This window comes from Oncorhynchus clarkii, chromosome 17 (assembly GCF_045791955.1).
Source record: "Oncorhynchus clarkii lewisi isolate Uvic-CL-2024 chromosome 17, UVic_Ocla_1.0, whole genome shotgun sequence".
Taxonomy (NCBI): domain Eukaryota; kingdom Metazoa; phylum Chordata; class Actinopteri; order Salmoniformes; family Salmonidae; genus Oncorhynchus; species Oncorhynchus clarkii.
In genome coordinates this window covers 15,386,943-15,410,906 of record NC_092163.1, presented here as the reverse complement: position 1 = coordinate 15,410,906, position 23,964 = coordinate 15,386,943, and the positions used below count along the sequence as shown (strand labels likewise).

At 42.0% G+C, this 23,964-nt stretch overlaps 1 protein-coding gene across 1 annotated transcript in view; it reads left to right on the top strand.

The window, feature by feature from the left end:
• LOC139370323 (VPS10 domain-containing receptor SorCS1-like) overlaps positions 1-23,964 on the top strand; it is a 145,581-nt gene that overhangs the window by 57,275 nt on the left and 64,342 nt on the right. Inside the window, exons 2-3 of the mRNA XM_071109726.1 lie at positions 14,884-14,951; positions 19,727-19,826. Of these exons, the coding sequence (XP_070965827.1) occupies positions 14,884-14,951; positions 19,727-19,826 (168 nt within the window). The remainder of the gene's footprint in view (positions 1-14,883; positions 14,952-19,726; positions 19,827-23,964) is intronic.

Below are 23,964 nucleotides of genomic sequence, written 5' to 3'. Positions count from 1 at the left end.
TATGTCGTTGTAAGGCTACTGACCAAATCATCTAATTTTACATTTCCTCTTCAGATATTGTGCTGGAGTTACCTTCCATTATATATTTACACATGTCATTTAGATGTCAATGTAAAGATTTTATGCTAACACATAGGCCTACTTATAGTCCAACTAGATTATACCACGGATGTCATTTGTATGTGAAAAGTAGATGTCGACCGGCATTCTAAAGGCTGTCATGCATTCACATGTCAACAATGGAATAAGTTAAGGATGACATTTTAGTGTTCAGGTGAATCACAGGAGGGATCAGGCTTTAGAGAAGGGAATCGGTCAGAACATGGACAGATGAAATTGCAGACAGATTAGATATCAATAGGCTTCATGTTCACGGTGGGAAGGTAATCGGAGAAGTAGTGATTCCATCTCAATGGACTCATAAGCTCCTTGACCGGCGGTGAGGATTCGCTGATCCCCGACCTTCTGTTTTAAAGGCTAAGGATTTTTAAGTCATGAGATACATGCTATGATACAGCTTCTACCCCCAAGCCATAAGAATTCTAAACAAGACTGATAAATGGCTACCTAGACTACCTGCATTGACCCTTTTTGCACTAACTCTTTTGCACTGACTCAATGCACACACACTGGACTCTAGCCACACATACTGACACTGACATCCCAACACACACACACTTACTCACACACTTTCACACACACTTTCTCACCCCATACACTGCTGCTACTGTCTTATATATCCTGTTGCCTAGTCCCTTTACCCTTACCTAGAGTAAATGTACATTGCTACCTCAATTACCACGTACCCTTGCACATAGACTTGGTACTGGTACTCCCTGTATACAACCCTGATATTTTCTACTCCCTATATATAGCAAGTTATTTTTAGTCTATTTTTATTTGTTATTCACTGTGTATGTATTCCTCGTCACAAATTATTTTTTTTTAAAACCTGCGTTGTTGGAAAAGGACCCCTAAGTAAGCATTTCACTGTTAGTCTACACCTGTTGTCTACGAAGCATGTGACAAATACAATTTGATTTGATCCTGATGAAACGGCTATATCGCAGACTAATACAGACAGACGCTAGGCTCCACCATAAGGTGCGAGTCTAAGCACGTCACATTAATTTCCCCAAATTTAGAAATGCGCCATGCCAGCGACGACGCTAAGGTTCCAGGGCAGAAGAGGGGAAAATTCACATTTTGTCGGCAGGAAATAGCCAATCCAACCAGGTATGACGGCTTCAGAGATGGGGATCAGATGGATTTGCCATGATATTTAATGTGGAAAGCTTTCTCCCCTCCTTAGCAAATTACCCCTTATTGGAAAAATCAGCTGGTTTAACAAATCCATGAGATTAGATTCTGATACATTATGGACAGTGGGGGAACAATATAAACACAACACTTGATTCTGCTGAAGAGACAACTGTGTTTGTGCTCTCCCCCAGAATGCTGAATGTGGCTTTAACCCTCTCAGCACAACCGGTCTATAGGTCGTTATCAATACAACGTCACAATAAGGTGCAGAGTGTTCGATTTCCCTGCAGGGGGGCAAGGATCCCCAGTTAAAGGGACTGTTAATTATTTGGTTGTAATATCATCACCTCTTTAAGAGCATACACTCTTGGAAAAAAGGGTTCCAGAAGGTCTCTTTGGATGTCTCCATGGGAGAACCCCTTTTGGATCCAGGTAGAACCCTTTTGGGTTCCATGTAGAGCCCTCTGTGGAAATGGTTCTATATTGAACTCAGAGGTTCTACCTGGAACCCAAAAGGATTCTTCTATGGGGACAGCCGAAGAACCCTTTTTAGGTTCTTGATAGAAAAAAAGGTTCTACGAGTGTAGTCAGAACATCAAATTTCCCATTATTCAAAACAATTGCACACATTTAGCTCTATCATCAGAGTTATACAGCAAGTAACTGTTTGTTTTTCATAATCAGTAAACATCAATTGATCAGGTAATTTCAGATACGGAGGGTAGCCTCACGATATCTCTCAATATTTGCTAACATAAATTGTATATTTGAGTGTTACAAAATAAAGGTGAGCTATACCAGACGAGTATGAGTGGTTTAGTTTAATTTCCCATCCTTTGTGGGCTCTGCCTGTCAACCAGCAGAAGGGCACATTTGCTGATGTACTGTTAACTGATAATGTTTACTTTGCAAGCTACCAGTAGAAACTTTGTGCAGTTGGTAAGTAGATCTAATGTGCTTTTTTTCTCCATCTAATGTAGGCCTACTGAGCGAAGTTGGCTAACAGCCCATTTTCAAATTGTTTTTCAGTGTGTTTAATCACAATTGCTGCTGATTGACATGATAGGCTACATTGATTGATGGACCAGGTCTAATTGGCTAGCAGCCAAATCGAACACACTGTACCATATTGTGAAGTTTTATTGATAAGGACCTATCGTTTCCCTCACTCATTTAGGAACCTAAATGGACAAGTAAACACACACACACACACACACACACACACACACACACACACACACAAATGACATAGATAAAGTGATGAAACCACATCCTTTTTGGTAAAGGTGCTAAAATACAGATAGTCAGCGAATAAATTGAGATGTCTCATAGAATCTCACTATCCCTTAATGTACCCACGTTCCACTATATCTCAAAGATATTAACTACACTACTTAAGCCTTAGCTCATTAATGTATCAACAGTCTTTCCAATGAACTGTTCATGTTAGCATTCTTGTTTTCTAAGACATCATCTCTAGCATCTCAAGGTACAATAACAAGGTCAGAAAGTGAACGAGGCGATGCTTCACAAGTCTCCTCTAATCCTCCAACCATCCCATTAGACCATCTCTCCTCTTTCCCTTTCCAGGCAGTACCTAATTGGTCCCTGCATGTTATTTCAGCTTATAAATGATCAGATAGTTAAAAAGAGGCAGTCTTTTTCATATCAGCGTGGAAAGATGTGAAAGCTCATTAATAAAATCCTGCTGTCTCCGTCATCCAAATTAAGGGGAATCTTTTTTTTGTTCAAACTCTTCAAGAAGGTCAGACAGCTCAATATGGGGAATTACACTCGCACACACAGTGTCAAAAAACGCTGCCAGTGGTAGCATTTATTCCATTCATCTAATTAGACTAAAAATCAAGACCATGCATCCTGTTAATTGGTCTAATTTTATATATTTTTTTCTTTTCAACTGAATGTGGGAGTTTTAGCTGGTTGGAGGCATATTTTAGTGTCAGATCTGCTTGACATTAACACGCAGTTTAATGTGATGTGGGTGGTGTGTCTGCATGACTTTGTGTGTGTGTGTGTGTGTGAGAGAGAGTGTGTATCTGTTTAAAAAGTCATGCTGTCTGTCCTTTAGCACTCATCACCAGCCCTGGTGTCAGATCCTATGATGTCGCATGTCGACGCTACTCTGTCAAATAACTTCTTTCTCCATCACCATTGAAAGTCTGATTCTCTCACTGTAAATTCCCCATCGCTCTGAATTCCCCATCGCTCTCCTACAAAGGAGTACCCTCAGTTAATGCATTTGCATGTATATTACCATATAACAGGTCAATAAGTGTCAATTCCATTTAGAGGGTTACTCAAATCATCATTTGTTTTGCTCTTAAAGTTCAGTGCGATATATATTGACTGTGTATTACTGGGCAGTAATAAGGCATCAATTTTATCTCGGGGGAATATTTTCAAAGGGGATCAGACCGGATGTCGAGGGAAGTCATTTGATGTAATTTACTAATGTTGGTGTAAATATCCCGAACATCTGCCTGTATGACAGACTGTGTGACGACAGAGGAAATGTTTCATGTTAGCCAACTGTAACACGCCCACTGTTTTAAACTTCCAATCAGTTTGTGGTGAGACAGGACATCCTTGTCTTACCACTGATTATGCAGCCGTCTGCATAGATTCTGTTGGCTCAGTCGTTGTTTACCTATGCAAAGATATATGATCTTGTGTTTGTTTATACTCAACACACATCTGGCAGCTTTGGCAAACGTCGACTGGAAACTGTAACGGCAGCGGCAGAATGCCTAGCATGTTAAACACTTCTAGTTTTCTCATCTGGCTCGAAAGAGCTCGGATTGGTCTGCGTTACTTAAGTATTACCCCCTCTTTTTAACACATTGCTACAACTAACACTAAAATAGTTATACGCTATGACTGACTTATTTACTTGACTCCCAGTGGAGCAAAGAGCCTCAACAGTGTTTCTCCACTTAACCCTGTCTGCAGTAATACACTAAAGATATACAGATCTAAGATCTTAATTTGATCACTCTTTTGTTTCTGACAATTTTCCTGTGCCCGCGCTAACACATGGTTGTATTATTAACAGTATTGCACTTTTCACGTAGCCTACTTTTGGCCAGCTAATAGCTTAACCACTGATCAAGCAACAAAAATGTACTAAAAGTTCAAACTCTGTTGTTGCAGGATTATTTTCCTGTCACATTATAGGTCAAATTAAGATCCTACATCTGTATCAAAATATACTGTAAGGGGATAATTTGTGAGTGGAAAAATGACAGCATCAACAACTATCCAGAATCTACCCAAAGACACAAACATTACTCACTGCAGAACTCAAATCCACCATCAACCCAGATTCACTCATTCGATGAACACCAGGTTTTTCATGCCGTTTTAGCCTCGTCACATGTTAGCCGCCACCCCATAATCTAGTGCCTAGCGCTAAAATGGCGGATGGGATCATTATAGCAATCATCCCATAGCATGCTGATGGGCCCTGACGTCTGCTTGCTCCAGTTAGCTCCCTGCCTCTAGCCTAGCCGTGGAAATCTGTCTCGTCTGTCTATTTCTGCACATCAATATGAAAAAAAAGAGCTGTGTCTGCCATCACCATCGAATGCCGGTACAAAGAGATGGAAATGATTGGATTGTGGAATGGAAGTAGGGGATGAGAGGAAGGCTGGAAAGCTTGTTTGGGTATGCACAGAGACTGGATGTATACTGTATTTATATATAAAGTCAGTCGGGGAACAAACTAGCTGTGGTTCTGATGAGTCCTCTTTTTTGTGTAAGGACTGTATCTGCACTCGTACAAAATAATAGTGTTGAATAGTTTCAGTAACATTTATACAGAATCATTACAACTATCCCCGAGGAACCCAGATAATGATAGATGGCAAACCACTGTGGACATTTGCCAAACACTTGAGAATATTTTAGACAATATTCTCATTTGCCATTCATCTCACTCCAAGAGAAGTGGATAGTTTGTAGTACAGTGGATTCCGTCTCATACATGGGTAACAATGACCTTCTGTGACCTCGCCAAGTCAATACATCCACTTATTACTAATTCCATCTGGTAAATACGGTGGACAGTACGATTGGTAAGCTAAGTGCTGAATTGGCAGAATTTGGAATGCTAGAAATGAATTGCAATGAGTGGATCAGGCATGTTTTCTTCATTTCAGGTATTCTCTTACACCCCTTTGCTAATAATAACCATATCTCCAGGATACACAAAATTAATTACATTTAACTGAACTTTGCGTAGTTGTATAGTACACATTGTACAATAAAGCCGCTCTCTACATTTCTGTAATCATAAAACACATTTCAAATAAGAATTCCCTGCACGTGTTTTTCAGATTTATAATGAATTTCTTTGTGGGCCCACAAATCAAATTAGCCGGCGACCTTTTTACAGTTGGCATAGATTTGAGATTGAAGATTTAATCATCAAGTAACAACTGTCTAGGGAGAGGGAGTTTAATTTCACAGTCAGTGTCAAAAAGGACAACTTCATGAAGGTTTTGTTTCAAGTTTTTGGATTTAAATGCATCAATTTAGAATGGTATTAGTACATACTGAAGTATGTTTTTAGAGTTTATTAATTAGTATGCTCAATCTCTTCCATTGAAACTTTTCTCCACAGACTGGGCTGAACTTTTGTCCCTGAAAAGTAAACAGAATGTCCCTATCTGCCAACTTGTACACTGTATTCTGCAGAGCAGCTTATTTTAGCCGTGCCTTTCAAACCTGACTTTTCTCCCCTGCATTACAAGAACATGTGGACCGATCTGCAACAAAAAGGTCAGCTTCCCTTGGCTTTCTATGGATCCTGCCTGAGTCTTTGTCGATTAGTCAATAGATAAAACTTTAAACAAGTTATGCGTCTCTCAATTGTTAATTCCCCTTTCCATAATCTCCCTGCTATCCCTAAGGACTCATTCGCTCTCCTCCATTTTAGCTGACCAAGGAGAATCCCATTCCCTTTTTCCTTTTCTCGGGCCTATAGAGGTGAGTGGATCTGTGTGTGCTGCCGTATGTATATGTGAAGTCACAGTAAACAATAAATAGACAAGAGGATATGGGGAGTGGAGGTTTATGTCCTACCAATAACCTCCAGGGTTTATTGCTTTCAAATGACTCGTCACTGAGGAGTTCCTTGTATACAGTAGCCTCCTCTCTCCATGAGAGATTGAACAACTCCCCTCCCTGTGGCCTGGCCTATTAATTTATGCATTAACTTGGACGCAATCCAGTCTCACATTTCCAAAATGCAGCCAGTCATCAGCTCTCCAAGCCCAAATAATTATTCTAAGTAATTGGATATAGTGTCAAGAACGCCATTAAAAACAGTAAAGGGGGCCGGCGGATGCGGGTCAACCGACCAATCAATCACTCCCGATCCCGAACCACTAACCAATAGGGACCTCCCGCCTGTCCGCTACACAACAACTCATTATTGTTGAGATTTTAAATAGCCGTATGGTTCCGCCTGGACTTGCCCAGGCATGTCCCTCTGTAGTAAACAAATACACCACAGCTCACTAACCCCACTATTTGCATTATTTACTGGGACATCTATGCAAAGGTCAACGCTAAAGGTGTCGGGGCAATTCCGAGTTTAGAGTACTACTGTTTGTGGCGTGGAATGCGCCCCCATATGATGATATACCATAAGTAATCAAGGAGGTGATAGAGGCCTATAAATTGTACTTGAATGGAGTTTACATTACAGGGAAGGTGAAGCTATTTATTTAGCGCTGTGTTGAAAGGAGAGGCCTTGGGGAGACGGACATTGATCGTGTTCGCATCATGTCCCCTGTATTAACCCCTAGTTAATGACACTGTTCAGATCAATGAATAGATTTGGTGGATGGTAGTCAATGAGATCGTCTCCAGATGACACTTTAGAAATGGGTGCCATTGACTCGACAACCGGTTGCGTTTTCTCCCTTGCTGGCTACAGTGTTGGTCTCATCTGGTCCTATCAATCTTTTGGTGTTTCTGGCCCGAGCATGGCGGCTTCCCTTCTGTCCTTGTTTGTGTGTGTGTGGCCTCCTCAGCCAAGGCTGGTGCTAACGGCCTGGCCTTGAATGATTCCCTGTGTGGACTGGGTTGAAGTTTTGGTCAGATCTGACGTCATGGGGAGATTGATCAAACTCCATTGGACTGTGATTGAAACAAGAGTTCTGTCTTCTCCTTCCTCTTGTTTTTATTTGTTTTGTTTTATACAGGAAATATAGAATATTCTGAATACGGCTATATCTCTAACATTGACGACATTGTTGACTATGCTGAATACTGCTATATCTCTGACATTGATGACATTTTTGACTTCTGAATGCCATACATTTTCTTACTGTAGCTTATACAATGCTCTCTTGTGCTGAAATTGAGTGTGCCTATTGGTGTGCAGCGTGTGTCTCCTATTCTATTACCAGAGTATGAAGCTCAGCAGCAATTGCTCCTGTATTGATACAGCTTTCTGTGTACACGCTAGAATACGGCTTGTTCCAACCCCCCGGGGATCCGTTTTATCATCTCATTACAGTGACGTGCGAGACAAGGTTAAGACCCCCGTTGATTGCAATTCTCATTCCTCGGTGTTCTCGTTGCTAACGGCTATGTCTTTAGCCACCGCGTCAAACTCAAGCACACTTGAAAAGCTTGTTTCTCATTTGTATCGTTTTTATCCCTCAACCTATCCACTTTGGTTTGTCTTTTTCCCCAACATGTTTCTTTGACGCAAATTAAGCACGTGAATGATGTTGATATTGAGGTGCCTCACACAATGGTTACACAACAGAGCCGAACAACAACAAAAAGGTGGTCTGTCATGGCGGTGGTGATTGCAACGCCAGCAGTAGGTGGGTGGGCCGTGATGATTCCAAGGGAGGGAAGTGTTGGTTTAGACTGTGGAGCTGTACTGCTAATCACCTTTAATCACATGCAAATGCTGGGAATCAGGAGTCTTTGATTCTGAATAATGGGAACAAAGCGAGAGATTGACAGAGAAGAGCTTGTTAGCTACTACCACCATCTCTCTCCCCCCTCTCTCTCCCTCGCTCTCTCCCTCTTCCCCCTTCTGTCTCTCCCTTCTTCTCTCTCCCTCTTCTTATTTCTCGCTCTCTCGCTCTGGCAGAAATGCCTGGAGGGACTGTTCATCTGCCTTCGGCTCCTACTACTCAAACTACCCGGCCCCAAACTGGAGGCAAATCAAGTGATCTCAATGAGACAAAAAGTGGACCGATTATTTTGCCTCAGAGGGAGAAGAGTGCCTTTGCCAGATGGATGGATGGATAGATAGATGTAGCTTTGTAAATACCTTTTATTATCCCATTTGTGAGCTGATGCTACTTCTGAGGATGACCATCTGAATAATTAATCTGCAATGAGCGAGATTCTTCTTTAGCTTCATCACGCGCCATCTATCTAGTAGTGTAGCGACTGTAGTTAATAATCTCACGTAGGTTGTGTTGTTAACACACAGGGGGAAAACAGCCGCTAGACTAGCCTCTTGGGCCTCTGTAGTCTAGTACCAAAATCCAAGTCAGCCACAGCATTTTACTCATGGACTCGGTTTTGCATCCAGTCTCAACGTTGAGTATGTCTGTGTTGTGTAGTGCTTCCATATCCGCATCTTTCTGTCACCGCTAACATAACTTGATATTCAACTCGTCGAGAATCATATACCCACAGACGTGTCATTCCTATTCAATACCACTAGAAACTTTGAGAGTGTCTTGAGTTTCATAGTGCTTTCATATCCACACCTTTCTGTCACCGCTAACATAAAACTCGATTTTCCACGTTGACAGTTCAAGGTTTTATGGGTTATTGCAATATCCCCCGGGGATATGTGAGCGGGTTCATTGGATTAACATTCATATATTCAGTTTTATTTGTCAAATGATCAGGAGTGAACAACCATATTCCTCTCTCGTGGCACGGAAGTGATGTACTATATTTAACCAGTGGGTGGATTGTAACCTACTTTGGAAGTTAAAACTCAATTGTTGGAGCTCTGGCTTTTCATTCTACACAGGCAGGAACCTTACCTACTTGGGATAATGTGAATAGTCCCGTTATCTTTTGTCTGGAGCGAGAGTGTCCATGAATTCAATTTCAATAATTGTGTCAAGTGTTATCTTCCCCTTATGGCAAAGTACTGAACAGTGATTTATTACCTGAATCAACATTGCTTACAGACACATCGTTCATTTGAAGACCCACGTGCGCACATTCAATGTGCAGACACACACACACACACACACACACGCTCATTCGCACGCACGCACACACACACACCAAAAACAATAGATTGTTCACAATCTCTGCAGTCTATATGCATAATTCATGGCTGTATACAGTACCAGTCAAAAGTTTGGACACCTACTCATTCAAGGGTTTTTCTTTATTTTTACTTCTTTCAACATTGTAGAATCATAGTGAAGACATCAAAACTATGAAATAATGTAGTAACCAAAAAAGTGTCAAACAAATCACAATATATTTAAGATTTTTCAAATAGCCACCCTTTGCCTTGATGGCAGCTTTGCACACTCTTGGCACTCTCTCTACCAACATCATGAGGTAGTCACTTGGAATGCTTTTCCAACAGTCTTGAAGGAGTTCCCACATATGCTGAGCACTTGTTGGCTGCTTTTCCTTCACTCTGCGGTCCAACTCATCCCAAACCATCTCAGTTGGGTGATTGTGGAGGCCAGGTCATCTGAAGCAGCACTTCATCACTCTCCTTGGTCAAATAGCCCTTTCACAGCTTGGAGGTGTGTTTTGGGTCATTGTCCTGTTGAAAAACAAATGATAGTCCCACTAAGCACAACATATATATATATATATATATATATATATATATATATATATATATATATATATATATATATATATATATACACACACACACACACACACACACACACACACACACACACACAGTAGCTCCATGTCTTCCCCTGCAACAGTGATCACGCTGTGAAGAAAGTGAATCCTGCCATCTAATCAGGTCATTAGCATTGTAGGTGGCAGTCAAACTACGGCAATGAAAATCTGCCTTTTCACTTTGGATGTGTATTAGTAACTAGTCTTCTTCCCACCATGGTGTGTGTCTTTGATTCTGTTCTTCTGCTGATGGAGCTACACACATACAAGCATGGCAGATAACTACTAAGTACATCAGTACAATATTACTTCTTATTAACATAGTATCCAACCTGGAATATACATATCAACATACGATATCCAGCCATGCATTTTGACTAAAACCCTGGGGGTATGTCAACAAGTGGGTTTACAACACTGAATATGTTGGTCTTAAAGTATACAGAGAACGATATCACTGTGGTTTCTGGGTAATATTGTCAGAAGAAAAAAAAGAAAAAAACATTTTAACACAAGACTAGCTAATTAGGCCCCAGAAATAGGCATCCCAAAACCCAGAACATTACTATAAATGTTTGGTATTGATACTAACATTTCCTACCCTGAGACATTGCTCTCAAATGACACATTTTGATCCTCAATGGAGACAGATTTTTGGTGGGATATCCAAGAATTTGACAGATGACTTAAATCAAGGTTTCGCAGCTACATTTTACTTTCATATCGGGGATAGGCATGGATTGTGAAATATTTCCAAAATATGAGATGACAACGGCTAATCCTACAGAGAGAAGGCATGTTGTCACGATGATCCCTCCGGAGTTTGACAGATTCAGGTTTTTGAACATCTAGGAAGATGAATCATGGTAAGATATATGATATTTATATATTTGACTTGTTTTTTTTCTCAAGAACATAATAGATATGTAGTGTGCAGAGGTGTAATGCATTCCTTATAGATGAAAAACACAGAAGTATTGAGTGCGTGCGGTGTTCACCACATGGTTACGAAATTGCATCTTGAACACTCGAGACTCTAGAGTGCATCCACCTACTACAGTATCTGAATATCTGAGACGATACCTGAAAGATTAACGAGAGTGTGGAATACGGGATTGTACTTTAGCATGCAGTCAGAAAGAAACACAACAACTCTCTCTCTCTCGTGATTACAATTTCGTGAAAGACATACAGAAGAAAAAGGGGATTTCAGAAAAGTTTTTTTTTTATGTGAATGCCCTGAAGTGTGTGCTTAACATGTCTCATTTCTGGGAGTTTCACAGTCAGACAAAGCTGTGGCTAGGATCCTTATGTTTTCTATTTGTTTACAGTTCTGGGCTCTCTCTTTCTTTCTCCCCTTGTCAAGGACAATCACCAGATAGCAGGAAACACAACGAGCCATTTTCTGGCAACAAAGGCACCCAGTGTGTGTGCGTTTTTCTGTGTGTGTGTTTCTGTCTCTCTGTGTGTGTATTTGTGTGTGAAAGAGAAACTCTAAGCACTTAAGTCTTTGCAGAAACACAGCTGTTATTGATCCGCACCCTGAGCTCAAACCTCTCTGCATTTCTAATACCCCCTAAAATTCTGCCAACCAGAGACTTAGCATAACATTTGCAAACTCCCTCCAACTGGCCTCCAATGCACTTTGAAAGTTTTACTTATTCGAAAGGGGACACTTATCTTAATACAAACCTCACCAGGCCTACCACCTCAAACATTTTCTGAATCCCAGTGACTTACTTCAATGTGGGGTTTTCAGCATAATGCATCCCATAAACAGAGCTGTCGCCTCAACCTGCCACAGCCACGTAAACCCAAACACCTTCCAAGCTACTGAAAGTCACAGTCCTCCATCTTCTCTCCCTCAAACAACTCCTAACCGCTTCTGGTGGAATGACCTTCTTGTTCTTCTTCACTCCCTCACACAGCACTCTCCCCATCGTTAGTCCTTCTCAGATATCTTCATTTTTTTTAGTCTGTCTTTTCCTTCTATTGCTCGGCAAGGTAATATTTACAGTAGGAGTCTACCCACGGGCCTAATTGGCAAGCTCGGTAATGTAGCATATGCACTTTCCAGCGGGGAGACCATCTGACACGGACGCACGCTGATGGCCACCCACATTAGGCTCCATATGTGGCAGACAGAAGGGTCCGCATGCACACTGTCCTTCAGCTAATGATGCCAGCTACACAGCCAGCCCCGCCTGGCCTGCTCCGCTTTTACAGCTCTGCTTACTTTGCTTTTAAAGGACTTTATCTGCCCAGGTTATTGGTTGTTTGGGCGAGGTGATAGAGAACCTGGCTCTAGTACACAGAAACAGGCGGAGGTGGAGGCATAGGCATGGAGTACAGAGATACATTGGTACAAGGGCACCTGCTCTGTCAAACAGACATAGAACAACTGAATTTAGAGGTTCGGTAGAATTTAGGAGATAGCGAGGAGGGACGGAGAGAGAGAGAGAGAAGCCTTGTGGAGGTGGTTGTGTGTGGGTGGGTGTGTGCGCGCCTTTGTGCGTGTGGGTATGCGCCTGTGTGCGAATTCCCCCTCCAGCTGGCCAGCGAAATGGACTGGGTCATTAGCATGCATTGGTCTCATCTGCACATGTAAGGTTATTCATCCCCTGGGGTAATTCTCTCCTCACTGGAGCATCTACCACTCAGACGCTTAGAGGAGACACCGGGCTACATTGTGAACAAACTCTTAATTTATAGGAGTTTTGTGTTGATGGGTTCTTCTCGCTAACCTAAACTCCTCCACAGGTCGACCCAAAGCAGCCGTGTGTGTGTGGGGGGCGGTGTTGTTTTGGTGCGTTCCGAGGCCGCAGATGTTGCCTCATACATAATACAGGGTGATCAAAGGGGCCTCACAATGTAATTCCCCGCTGCAGAGGTGCATCTGTTCTGGCGTTGTAACTCACTCGCGGGGCCCCCACGCTGGCGGAACACACTTCACAAAGTCACACAACTCCCACGGTGACTCCTCCTCCACGCCTGCCTCCACAACATGCAGCGGGAGGTCGACTCAAAGGTATCCGAGGGACAGGGAAACAGTTGGATGTTGCCATGACGCAGCGTGCAGCCAAGGAACATTGTGTAGCCGGTCTTGGAAACGGCATGTACAAATTGTTTATAGGCTCCGGTTGTTTTGTTTTTGCTGTACACTATGGACTTTTTTTCCTGAATATGCATACAGTGCAGTTCCTCTTTGAAGTTTCAGCCCGCCTATGGGTGTTTGGAGGGAGGAAAATAAGCTATGTAGATTATGCTAAGGTCATCTGGATGACACGAGGCTGATAAAGATGGACATAAGACTGCTGGATCTGTTTGACTTGTCCATGTTGTTACTGACCTCTGTGTTGTATGACATCTACAGCATTTGAACAATCCCGAAACTGTCAAACCCATGACATCATACTCCAGGCGATTCCACACAGTTAGCAACATGCTAACAGACAGCAAACATTGCGTGAAATGTCAGGGGTCTATAGTACCATGTCAAAGTAGACTGGTAAACTACAGGTGTGCTTGGTGAATAGCTCCACCGCCACAAATTTCAATGAATTTGAAATATACCTCTAGTCATAAAGTAAATAGATTGCGAGTGCTTCTGTAGTTCCGTGCTTCTGTAGTTCCGTGCTTCTGTAGTTCCGTGCTTCTGTAGTTCCGTGCTTCTGTAGTTCCGTGCTTCTGTAGTTCCGTGCTTCTGTAGTTCTCATTCTGCTTTGGGCAGAATGTGATTTATCTGTCTTTTCATTTTCCCTGAAGACTTGGATCGACCCAGATTTTCCTTCTAAATCCCAAGCACTTTAAGGATGTTACAGTTATAAAGAATATTTACAGTGCCGCGTTTAGATTGAATAGGATATGGTTAAGTAATGAGCTCTTAATAATTAGTCGTCACACGCTGTTCGTCTGATGTATCTTTTAGTTCCTTTCGCTGACAGTTCAGCTGAGCTTGCTAGTCAGTAGTCAGATCCCCTGAACAAGCTAGGTGGAGGACACATTTGTATAATGTATTCTCTATCAGGTAGACTGTGAGTTTCCCAAAGACAGAACTATGCCTTTTCATGTGTGGCTACAGAGGCTACATATCCAACGTTTAATATCTTCCTATCTGTCCTTTCTATTTTGAAAGGATGTGATGGGTGATTTTAGAAAGTATGGAAGAAGCATCTTGTATTACACAAGTGATCGTGAAATCAAGGGACACCACTTCAACGTGGGAAAGGAAAGGGGGACATGTAGTCAGTTGTACAACTGAATGCATTCAACGGAAATATGTCTTCCACATTTAACCCAACCCCTCTGAATCAGAGAGGTGCGGGGGGGGTGAGGGGGGCTGCCCTAATCGACATCCAAGTCGTAAGCGCCAGGGGAACAGTGGGTTAACTGACTTGCTCTGGGGCAGAATGACAGATTTGTACCTTCTCAGTTTCGGGGATTTGATTCAGCAACCTTTTGAGGATGTTAGAGGGCAAATTGTTGATGACCTGTGGCTTGTAACTCCAAGAACGGATCATTTCCTTGGATTTCGCGTACTGTAGAAGAAACACGATCTCCTTGACTGCTGACAAATGTAATTCAGGACGAATCATCGAATGTTTTGAAATGCGATGTGAAATGTGATTACGCTTTATGTTTATGATATTGTGTGTTGAAACGTGCGTTTTGGTGTAGACTCTGTATTAAAGTGTGTAAATAAGGATTTATCTTCATGTCTTGCAGGTGATTCTCATGCTGACCAAACTGTTTGACTTCAACCTGAACAGTGTCACGGAGAGCTCGTTGTGGAGGTAAGCACATCATGCTTTGTCATTGCAAGTCTTCTGTGTACATTTCTGTGTGAAGTCTTCAGTGACCTGTTATATCGGATTTTTAGCAGCAACAAGGTTGTGTTTCATGTTCTGTCTCCTTTTGTATACCACATTATAAATACATAAGTGCATCACCAATAAGAGGTTGACAAATCAAAGGCTTACACAAAATCACCTTGAATATTTAAACGGTGCAACTTGCCCTCTCCTCATTGAGGAGACTTTTCGCCAGAAAAACGTGCACCTGTCGCCAGAACCTTCCAGCCAACCAACCAGATGTTTAATTCAGCCCAAAGCAAACAGGCATTAGTGTGAATATGAGTCACAGCTACTCACAGACAGCCAATGTGCTCTCCAGTGTAGTCCAAGTGCACTTACTTTGACTGGCCTTGAGTGCAGCTCAAGCGAGTCTCGCTGCACTTTCAGCTCAAGGGGCTTCTCCGCATTACTGAAAACTGAATTCAAACATAATCCACTCCCTTGGCTATAGTTGTAATATCTTGTGTTTGTAGGTCTACAGGTTGCGTTCTTGCTACCTTGAGATTCGGTGCCCGATTAGGATATTTGTGACTCACAAGTACAGTGGGGCAAAAAAGTATTTAGTCAGCCACCAATTGTGCAAGTTCTCCCACTTTAAAAAGATGAGGCCTGTAATTTTCATCATAGGTACACTTCAACTATGACAGGCAAAATGAGGAAAAGAAATCCAGAAAATCCCATTGTAGGATTTTTAATGAATTTATTTGCAAATTATGGTGAAAAATAAGTATTTGGTCAATAACAAAAGTTTCTCAATACTTTGTTATATACGCTTTGTTGCCAATGACAGAGGTCAAAAGTTTTCTGTAAGTCTTCACAAGGTTTTCGCACACTGTTGCTGGTATTTTGGCCCATTCCTCCATGCAGATCTCCTCTAGAGCAGTGATGTTTTGGGGCTGTTGCTGGGCAACACGGACTTTCAACTCCCTCCAAAGATTTTCTATGGGGTTGAGATTTGGAGACTGGCTAGGCCACTCCAGGACCTTGAAATGCTTCTTACGAAGCCACTCCTTCGTTGCCCGGGCGGTGTGTTTGGGATCATTGTCATGCTGAAAGACCCAGCCACGTTTCATCTTCAATGCCCTTGCTGATGGAAGGAGGTTTTCACTCAATCTCACGATACATGGCCCCATTCATTGTTTCCTTTACACGGATCAGTCGTCCTGGTCCCTTTGCATAAAAACAGCCCCAAAGCATGATGTTTCCACCCCCATGCTTCACAGTAGGTATGGTGTTATTTGGATGCAACTCAGCATTCTTTGTCCTCCAAACACGACGAGTTTAGTTTTTACCAAAAAGTTATATTTTGGTTTCATCTGACCATATGACATTCTCCCATATGATCTTCTTCTGGATCATCCAAATGCTCTCTAGCAAACTTCAGACAGGCCTGGACATGTACTGGCTTAAGCAGGGGGACACGTCTGGCACTGCAGGATTTGAGTCCCTGGCGGCGTAGTGTGTTACTGATGGTAGGCTTTGTTACTTTGGTCCCAGCTCTCTGCAGGTCATTCACTAGGTCCCCCCCGTGTGGTTCTGGGATTTTTGCTCACCCTTCTTGTGATCATTTTGACCCCACGGGGTGAGATCTTGTGTGGAGCCCCAGATCGAGGGAGATTATCAGTGGTCTTGTATGTCTTCCATTTCCTAATAATTGCTCCCACAGTTGATTTCTTCAAACCAAGCTGGTTACCTATTGCAGGTTCAGTCTTCCCAGCCTGGTGCAGTTCTACAATTTTGTTTCTGGTGTCCTTTGACAGCTCTTTGGTCTTGGCCATAGTGGAGTTTGGAGTGTGACTGTTTGAGGTTGTGGACAGGTGTCTTTTAATCTGATAACAAGTTCAAACAGGTGCCATTAATACAGGTAACGAGTGGAGTACAGAGGAGCCTCTTAAAGAAGAAGTTACAGGTCTGTGAGAGCCAGAAATCTTGCTTGTTTGTAGGTGACCAAATACTTATTTTCCACCATAATTTGCAAATAAATTCATTAAAAATCCTACAATGTGATTTTCTGGATTTTTTTTTCTCATTTTGTCTGTCATAGTTGAAGTGTACCTATGATGAAAATGACATGCCTCTCATCTTTTTAAGTGGGAGAACTTGCACAATTGGTGGCTGACAAATACTTTTTTGCCCCACTGTATGTTTGAGACTTGGCTGAAAATAGAAAGTGTTTGACTGTCCATTGTAAACTCCGCAGTTGGAGGATTTGAATTGTTCTTCTATCGACTCCTTTCCACCGGAACACGTCTTATGACGTCTCGCCTTATTTTACCACGGGCTTTCGCTAAAAGATGGACAAATTAAATGCTCTTACATGTGTTCCACTTGGCGTTCATTAAAGTTGATAGACTGCGGTTTTGGCATTTAAGAGACTTTGTAACAGTAGGCCTGTCAAATTTGTACAAATCCCAGCGGTGCGGGTCTGCTTGAACGTTGCGGCCCTCATATGAGAAAGAGGAAAACAGAAAATGGACCTCAGGACTTTCCAGTGATTTCAGCGGCCTTGTCCACAACCGATCCGTGGGTCCACCCCAAGGCCTATCTCCCAACCACAGCAGTGGGAAATGTAGCGTTATATGGCTGTCTCCACTGAAGTCCTAACCACTAGCCTTTAGTGGCTTAAGTCGTGGATGGCTCAAACGTGAACGGGCGTGACACCTCATTACCCTGTTAATGGTGCGTCTAACATTGACTGTTCCCTCACTTCATGAGGGGGAGAGACGGATACGCTGGTAGTTTTGAGAATGGAAGACAGCCATCAAACCTGGGGCAGAAATGGGAGGGGGTACAAGCCCAACCTGCTGCTCTCAAAGCGGAGTGGTGAGAGAGAAATGCTATCGGAGTGCGCCGAGGCATTCATGAATTAATTTGGAATACTCAGCAAAGCTGCCATCCGTTGGACGGTTCAAGCTGTTTATTGTTTACTTTGCACCCCGCTAATGCGATTAGCGACCTCTAGCTAACCATCTCCAGATACCCCCCCCCGCTCATTGATTAATCAAACTCCAATAGGGAAGACAACAGGGCTGCTGCTGTCATAGTACAGTAGATATATGGGGGAAATCTAATTGGGCATGTACTGGGGGTGCTCTAAGTCTCCTCCCTGTCCTTGAAAAGAACCCAACAAGGCAGTATCACGTTAGTCCGGTATGAATAGAAGAGCTTGAAATTGATCCCTCAACTAAAACAACTAGGTATATGATGTGAGGAGTAGCTAGGTTTATGATGTGAGGGGGGGTGGCCGATTTGTATTAGTTTCATTGGTTCATGTCGAGAGTTGCTGCACCACTAAAAGTATGTCATTGGGCCTTATATCACAGCAGCCGTATGATGGGGGTTCTATGAAGAGCAGATCAATAGCCAGATGATGTCATTGTCCTGTGGTCCAAAGTGTCGATGGATCCACCCGTTGATAGATGCTACCGCCGGTATTCAGGAGTTCGCCCTTTTTTAATCGACATGGAAACCATCCCATAATAAATCTGAAAAAGGGAAGATGAAAGTCACCATGCTGGTGTCACGGGGCTGGGCTATTTGTGTTTATGTTTGTTATTTGTCAACTTCACTACAAAAAAAACGACTTCAAAGTTGTAATGCTTCCATTTCAATTGAGATTCCAAAATCAGGATTTAACATTTCTATAAGCACAGGATGAATGAAAACCCTCTATCGAAGTCAGTGATTGCTTTGTTTGTAGTAGTAACAAGCGTTGAAGGGTGATGCATGCATGGTGTATTTTTGAAGCTTTGCCTGCTTTGCATGTCTGTCTGTGTGTGTGTGTGTGTTTGTGTGTGTGTTTTAGCTGAACATGAAATAGCTCCTTGATTGAGCCTCGCTTCTCTATGAATAAAATGAACCTGGCAGGGGAGATAAGTTGTTCAAACTTCGAGACGTTCTGGAATGTCACATCCCAGACAGAACACAAATTTCACATTAGCACTCTGACCATCGCTTAAATATTTCAGCACAATCCCCTTTCATCCACTGTTAGCTTTGACTCAACTGTTGGGATCCATATTGGGTTAGTAGTTTTATGCTGACAGATATGGTGATACTTTGAAACCACAGAGTTGTGCTACCTAGACACGACCTCCAAAAAAACTTCACACATTATTTTGCCTTTTCAGTATTCTTTTCAAAATCCTCTCAAACATTGCTGTTACTTCCTTTAAAACAGGAAGCTTTGTGTGAATGACAATGCAGGAGGCCACGTGAAAACTTTGCATAAAGCTAGTCTAACTCATGGTCCAATGGCTTCATCTTTGACCAGCTATAAAACAGTCCACTTGAGACTATGCAGCCAGTCTTTCAACTGTACGTGAAGTTTTGCACTTTGTTGTGCCTTTTTCTCCTAACAGTTTGGACTGAAGGAGTGAATGACATGATTTGACTTCAAATCTTTTCCTGGACCATAACAGAGAAACTATTCCAGAAAAAGTGCTATTGTTCCTGGTGATGCTGTTTTTGAATTCTGTGCTGTTTTTAAAAGAAGAGCTGGACATTGGTCAGATAGTTGGAGACATACACCCTGGCTAGGTTATGGTTGTTTATCCCTTGTAATCTGAGTGTGTTGTCGTAGAACAGCGAACCACAAGGAGGTGGGACATAATTGTGCATGCTTTTTTTTTATCCAACTAAACGTTCTCCAGGGGATTTTTAATTACAACAAGAGATTCATCAAGTCTTCATCAAACACTCTGATTAAATTCCAGGTCAACCGACTACGGAACCACTTACCAGAAGCTCAATGAGAAAGTGGGGGCGAAAACAATCCTCAGCTACTTGTACGTCAGTCCCAACAACAAGAGAAAGGTAAGGTGCATTTATGTGTTTTAAGTCTGCTTTCTAAATGCCTCTCTGTGTGGGGTGTTTCAGCATTTGTAAATGCTGACAAATGTCCTAACTCATATAAAACAGCCAACTTGACTCAAATTCGAACTATCTATCAGTATTACTTCAAAGTAATTTTGTAGTAGAAAAAGTTGATCTACTCATTGCAGTGCAGTTGGATACACTTACGAAGGCACGTCAATGGACTTGCGATGCTGATGTCAACTGCCAATATAAAACCAACATACATTTTTGAAGTTAGTACTGCCATGTCTGTTTGGTGCCTCTGTCATCTTCAACAATATCTGCCACATCTATTGAGCCATGCTAATCTCCACCCAGAGAGTTAGCAGTGATCTTCTAAGAAAATACTTCCAATCGTTAATATTTATACCGACCCTATAAATTCTCTCTTTCCGGAACTAATGAATTATAGACCAGACCAAAAAAAAAGGAAGGAAGAAGAAGGATTTAATCAATTCCAGTGTTTTGATCAAAGGATAGACAAGCTCTTCATATTTGCGACCGTTAGCTCACCCCCCCCCCCCCCCCCCGTCCAACCCCTGCACCCCCAACCCCATCCAACCTCTTCTCCCACAACCCTCAAGAGGAGCCATCCTGACAATTTGCATCATTACTTCCATCTCCCTTCATCCTTCCGTTCTCACATTCCTCCCTTTCAACAAGACTCTAATCGGAACAGGTCATTTTCTCCTGGTCAATTCTTGTCTAATAATGAAGATGAAATGCGCCCCCTAACCTCCACCTCTCCTCACCCCCGTGTACAGTCCAATGAGAAAGCTTCGGTCATAGACCAGGAAAGAGGTGTCACGCTAATGGTGAGAGGACAGGAAAAACAGCAGTGAGCTTTATCATTGCTGTGGACTGTCATGTGGAATGCTAGCCTGTTTTGTTTGGAACATGAACACTTTGTATTAACAAGAGGAAGCCTAGATAATCGTGCAAAATAAAAAAACATCAAAGACCAGGAAAAACTTGTTAAGATGTAACAGATGTTGATAGTGAGACATACAGGGAATACAGAATAGGGAGCATTACCATTTCCTTTTAAACATAGTGTGGACTGTTAGCCTGTGGAATAGTGTGGACTGTTAGCCTGTGGAATAGTGTGGACTGTTAGCCTGTGGAATAGTGTGGACTGTTAGCCTGTGGAATAGTGTGGACTGTTAGCCTGTGGAATAGTGTGGACTGTTAGCCTGTGGAATAGTGTGGACTGTTAGCCTGTGGAATAGTGTGGACTGTTAGCCTGTGGAATAGTGTGGACTGTTAGCCTGTGGAATAGTGTGGACTGTTAGCCTGTGGAATAGTGTGGACTGTTAGCCTGTGGAATAGTGTGGACTGTTAGCCTGTGGAATAGTGTGGACTGTTAGCCTGTGGAATAGTGTGGACTGTTAGCCTGTGGAATAGTGTGGACTGTTAGCCTGCGCTGTTTTGAAAAGTTTTACTGACAAGAAGTGGAAGGTATAGGCCTTGATGTTGCTACAAAATAAAAACGAACAAACTACTAAGGGTCAAAAAGCCTGTTATCTTACAAAGACCTTACTGGGCCATACCTAGTAATTCAACCCGTCTCTGCAGCAAACCGTCTAGCTTGTACACTGACTGTACAAAACAGTAGGAAGACCTTTTTGTAATATTGGTTTGCCCTCAAGACAGACTCAATTCGCTGGGGCAATGGACTCTACAAGATGTTGAAAGTGTTCAAAAAGGGTGTTCATAATGTTTTGTGCACTCAGTGTATGTCGCTCTAAACAAAACACAGCTAGTGGGTTTCTAAAATGGCAACAGCATAGTACTGCAGAGCCACCCCTTTAACACAGAACTCCGGTGATATGACGTGTTAAAATGAGTAACTGGGTGCTAATGACACACACACAGACACACACAGACACACAGAGAGAGAGCCTGTTGGACCCAGGTTACCTTTGTCATCATCACTCTGGCTAGCTGTCACCCACACTGTTGGGGTAAGTCAACCTTCTGTTGCTGCAGGGAATGGAGGAGTGGAAGAGGGATGCATTGGGTCACTGGTGTACAAGGACCAGTGGAGACCAGTCAGAAACAATGGACCATTATTTTATCACTGAGATCAGAACACTGCATGCATTCTGACTCATTCTGAGTATGAGAACGCTTATAAGGGAAACGCTTGCGAATAACGGTGCTATCAGTAGTTTCTAGTTTTATTACTTGTATGTATGGGATACGCATGGTATACCATCGGCCAACAAACCACTTACTGGCAGGCACCTTCTGGACGGTGCAACCACAATAAAACTTAATAAAAGATAATAGAAACATAAAGTTAATGGTTCAGTAGAATAGAATTAAACATTTTAGCATAAGTATAATACAGGAAGGCACAATTTATAATCCAATATTAACACATGTTTGGGGGGGGGGGGTGGCAGTGTATAAATTGAGCTGTATAAATAGTCTTGTAGCAGCCGTTGTGATGTGTATATGTCTGTGTGGGTGAGTGCATGTGTGCTAAGGTGCAGAGAATCCGAGCAGTCCAGTTGAAGAGTAACCACAAGCAAATAGTGGATGAACAGGTTTTAATACAGAGAAATGTGTAAGAAATAACGCATAATGACGGTAAATATCGAGAACCCATCTGACATGCTTGCAGATCATTATCTTGTAGAAATGTTTGGTAGGGCGGCTAATGCTTCCAGAAAATGAAAGGAATTTGAGGGGAGGCTGGCTGAGCGACGGACAGATTCAGACAAACAACCTCTGGTTCTTTCTCGGAAGCACATTTTTTTGTTGCTGTTGTTGGAAGTAATAGCTGTGTTTTCCGTGAAAATTGCAGAACAAGCTCCATTTTGGTGGCCTCCGGTACATTCTAATGCCTTCGTTCCATCCAAAATGCACCCCTAAATTATAGAATAGTTGAATGACTTCTCCTCGCATTTTTGTAAAATGTGTTGTTGTTGAAAGATATTTCTATTCAGTAATACGACTGAAAATGATTGAAATGTGGTGTGTTAGTTGTTTTGGATATTGTCTAGGCCTAGTTCTGATCACAACTATTTTCTAAGTAAGAAAACCTTTTTAACATTAAACCAATCTTGAGATTCAAGTCACATTTACAGTCTTACTTCAACAGGTATGAATGAAGCAGGTGTTAAACATGGGCTTTTCTAAACAGAAAGCAGCAGTTGTCTATTAACTTTAATTAAATCAGTAGGCCTATATCAATATCTTTAATACTAGTATCAATATCTTTAATACTAGTATCAATATCTTTAATACTAGCGTATAAGTATCATGTACATTAACTTTTGTAACCTTCAATCTGTATCATATTTTGGACCAGAATGAGGCGCTCTCTCAACTTATTCTTATTGTTCCGGTAGTGAGGATTTGACATCTTCATCGAATGTTTTCATAATTTATCTGCAGATAATCGACTAAAAAGCAGGAGTAGCCTACCAGTATGCAAATTAGGGAGCCAAAACACATGTCTCTTACCGATGAGATTCGGTTCCGTTCACCTAGCAGATCCATTGAAAAAAAAAAAGAAGATGTCAGTTCACGAACAAACCATCACTAGGCTACACTGACGAGCCACTTTACGGTCACTGGCAAGTTTTTTTCATGGGCTTCGAATCCTAGGAAAAAAACAAACCAGATCTTTTGGTTTACATGTCCCGATGCAATACCATGGACATAACTACATTGTATGATTTTATGAATAGCAAAGGGACATAGGAGATTGACTTTATTCAGTCATTTCGACACCTTTTATAAACTAGTCAACGCTTACTGTTCAGTAATCAATCAAAGCACAGTAAATAGCCTTTGCGCCCCGACTCCGTGGCTGTATAGGCCGATAAAACATGTGAAAGACTGACAGGCGTCTGTCCTATCGATAGATGACTAGAAGATGCATATCATTCCTTTTAGTGGCAGAAGGCTGGCTATATGGACTTTTCTGACTACCTAATTGAAACTTTTAAATGAAAAAATGGCTCGGTAATTTATGAGGTGGAAAAAGTAGCCGGCTTACAATGAGTGTTGTCGGCTATTTAGCGCTTATGGAAAATACTGAAGAATGCTTTTTCTCATGAACATATTGACTAAAGCAGCAGTC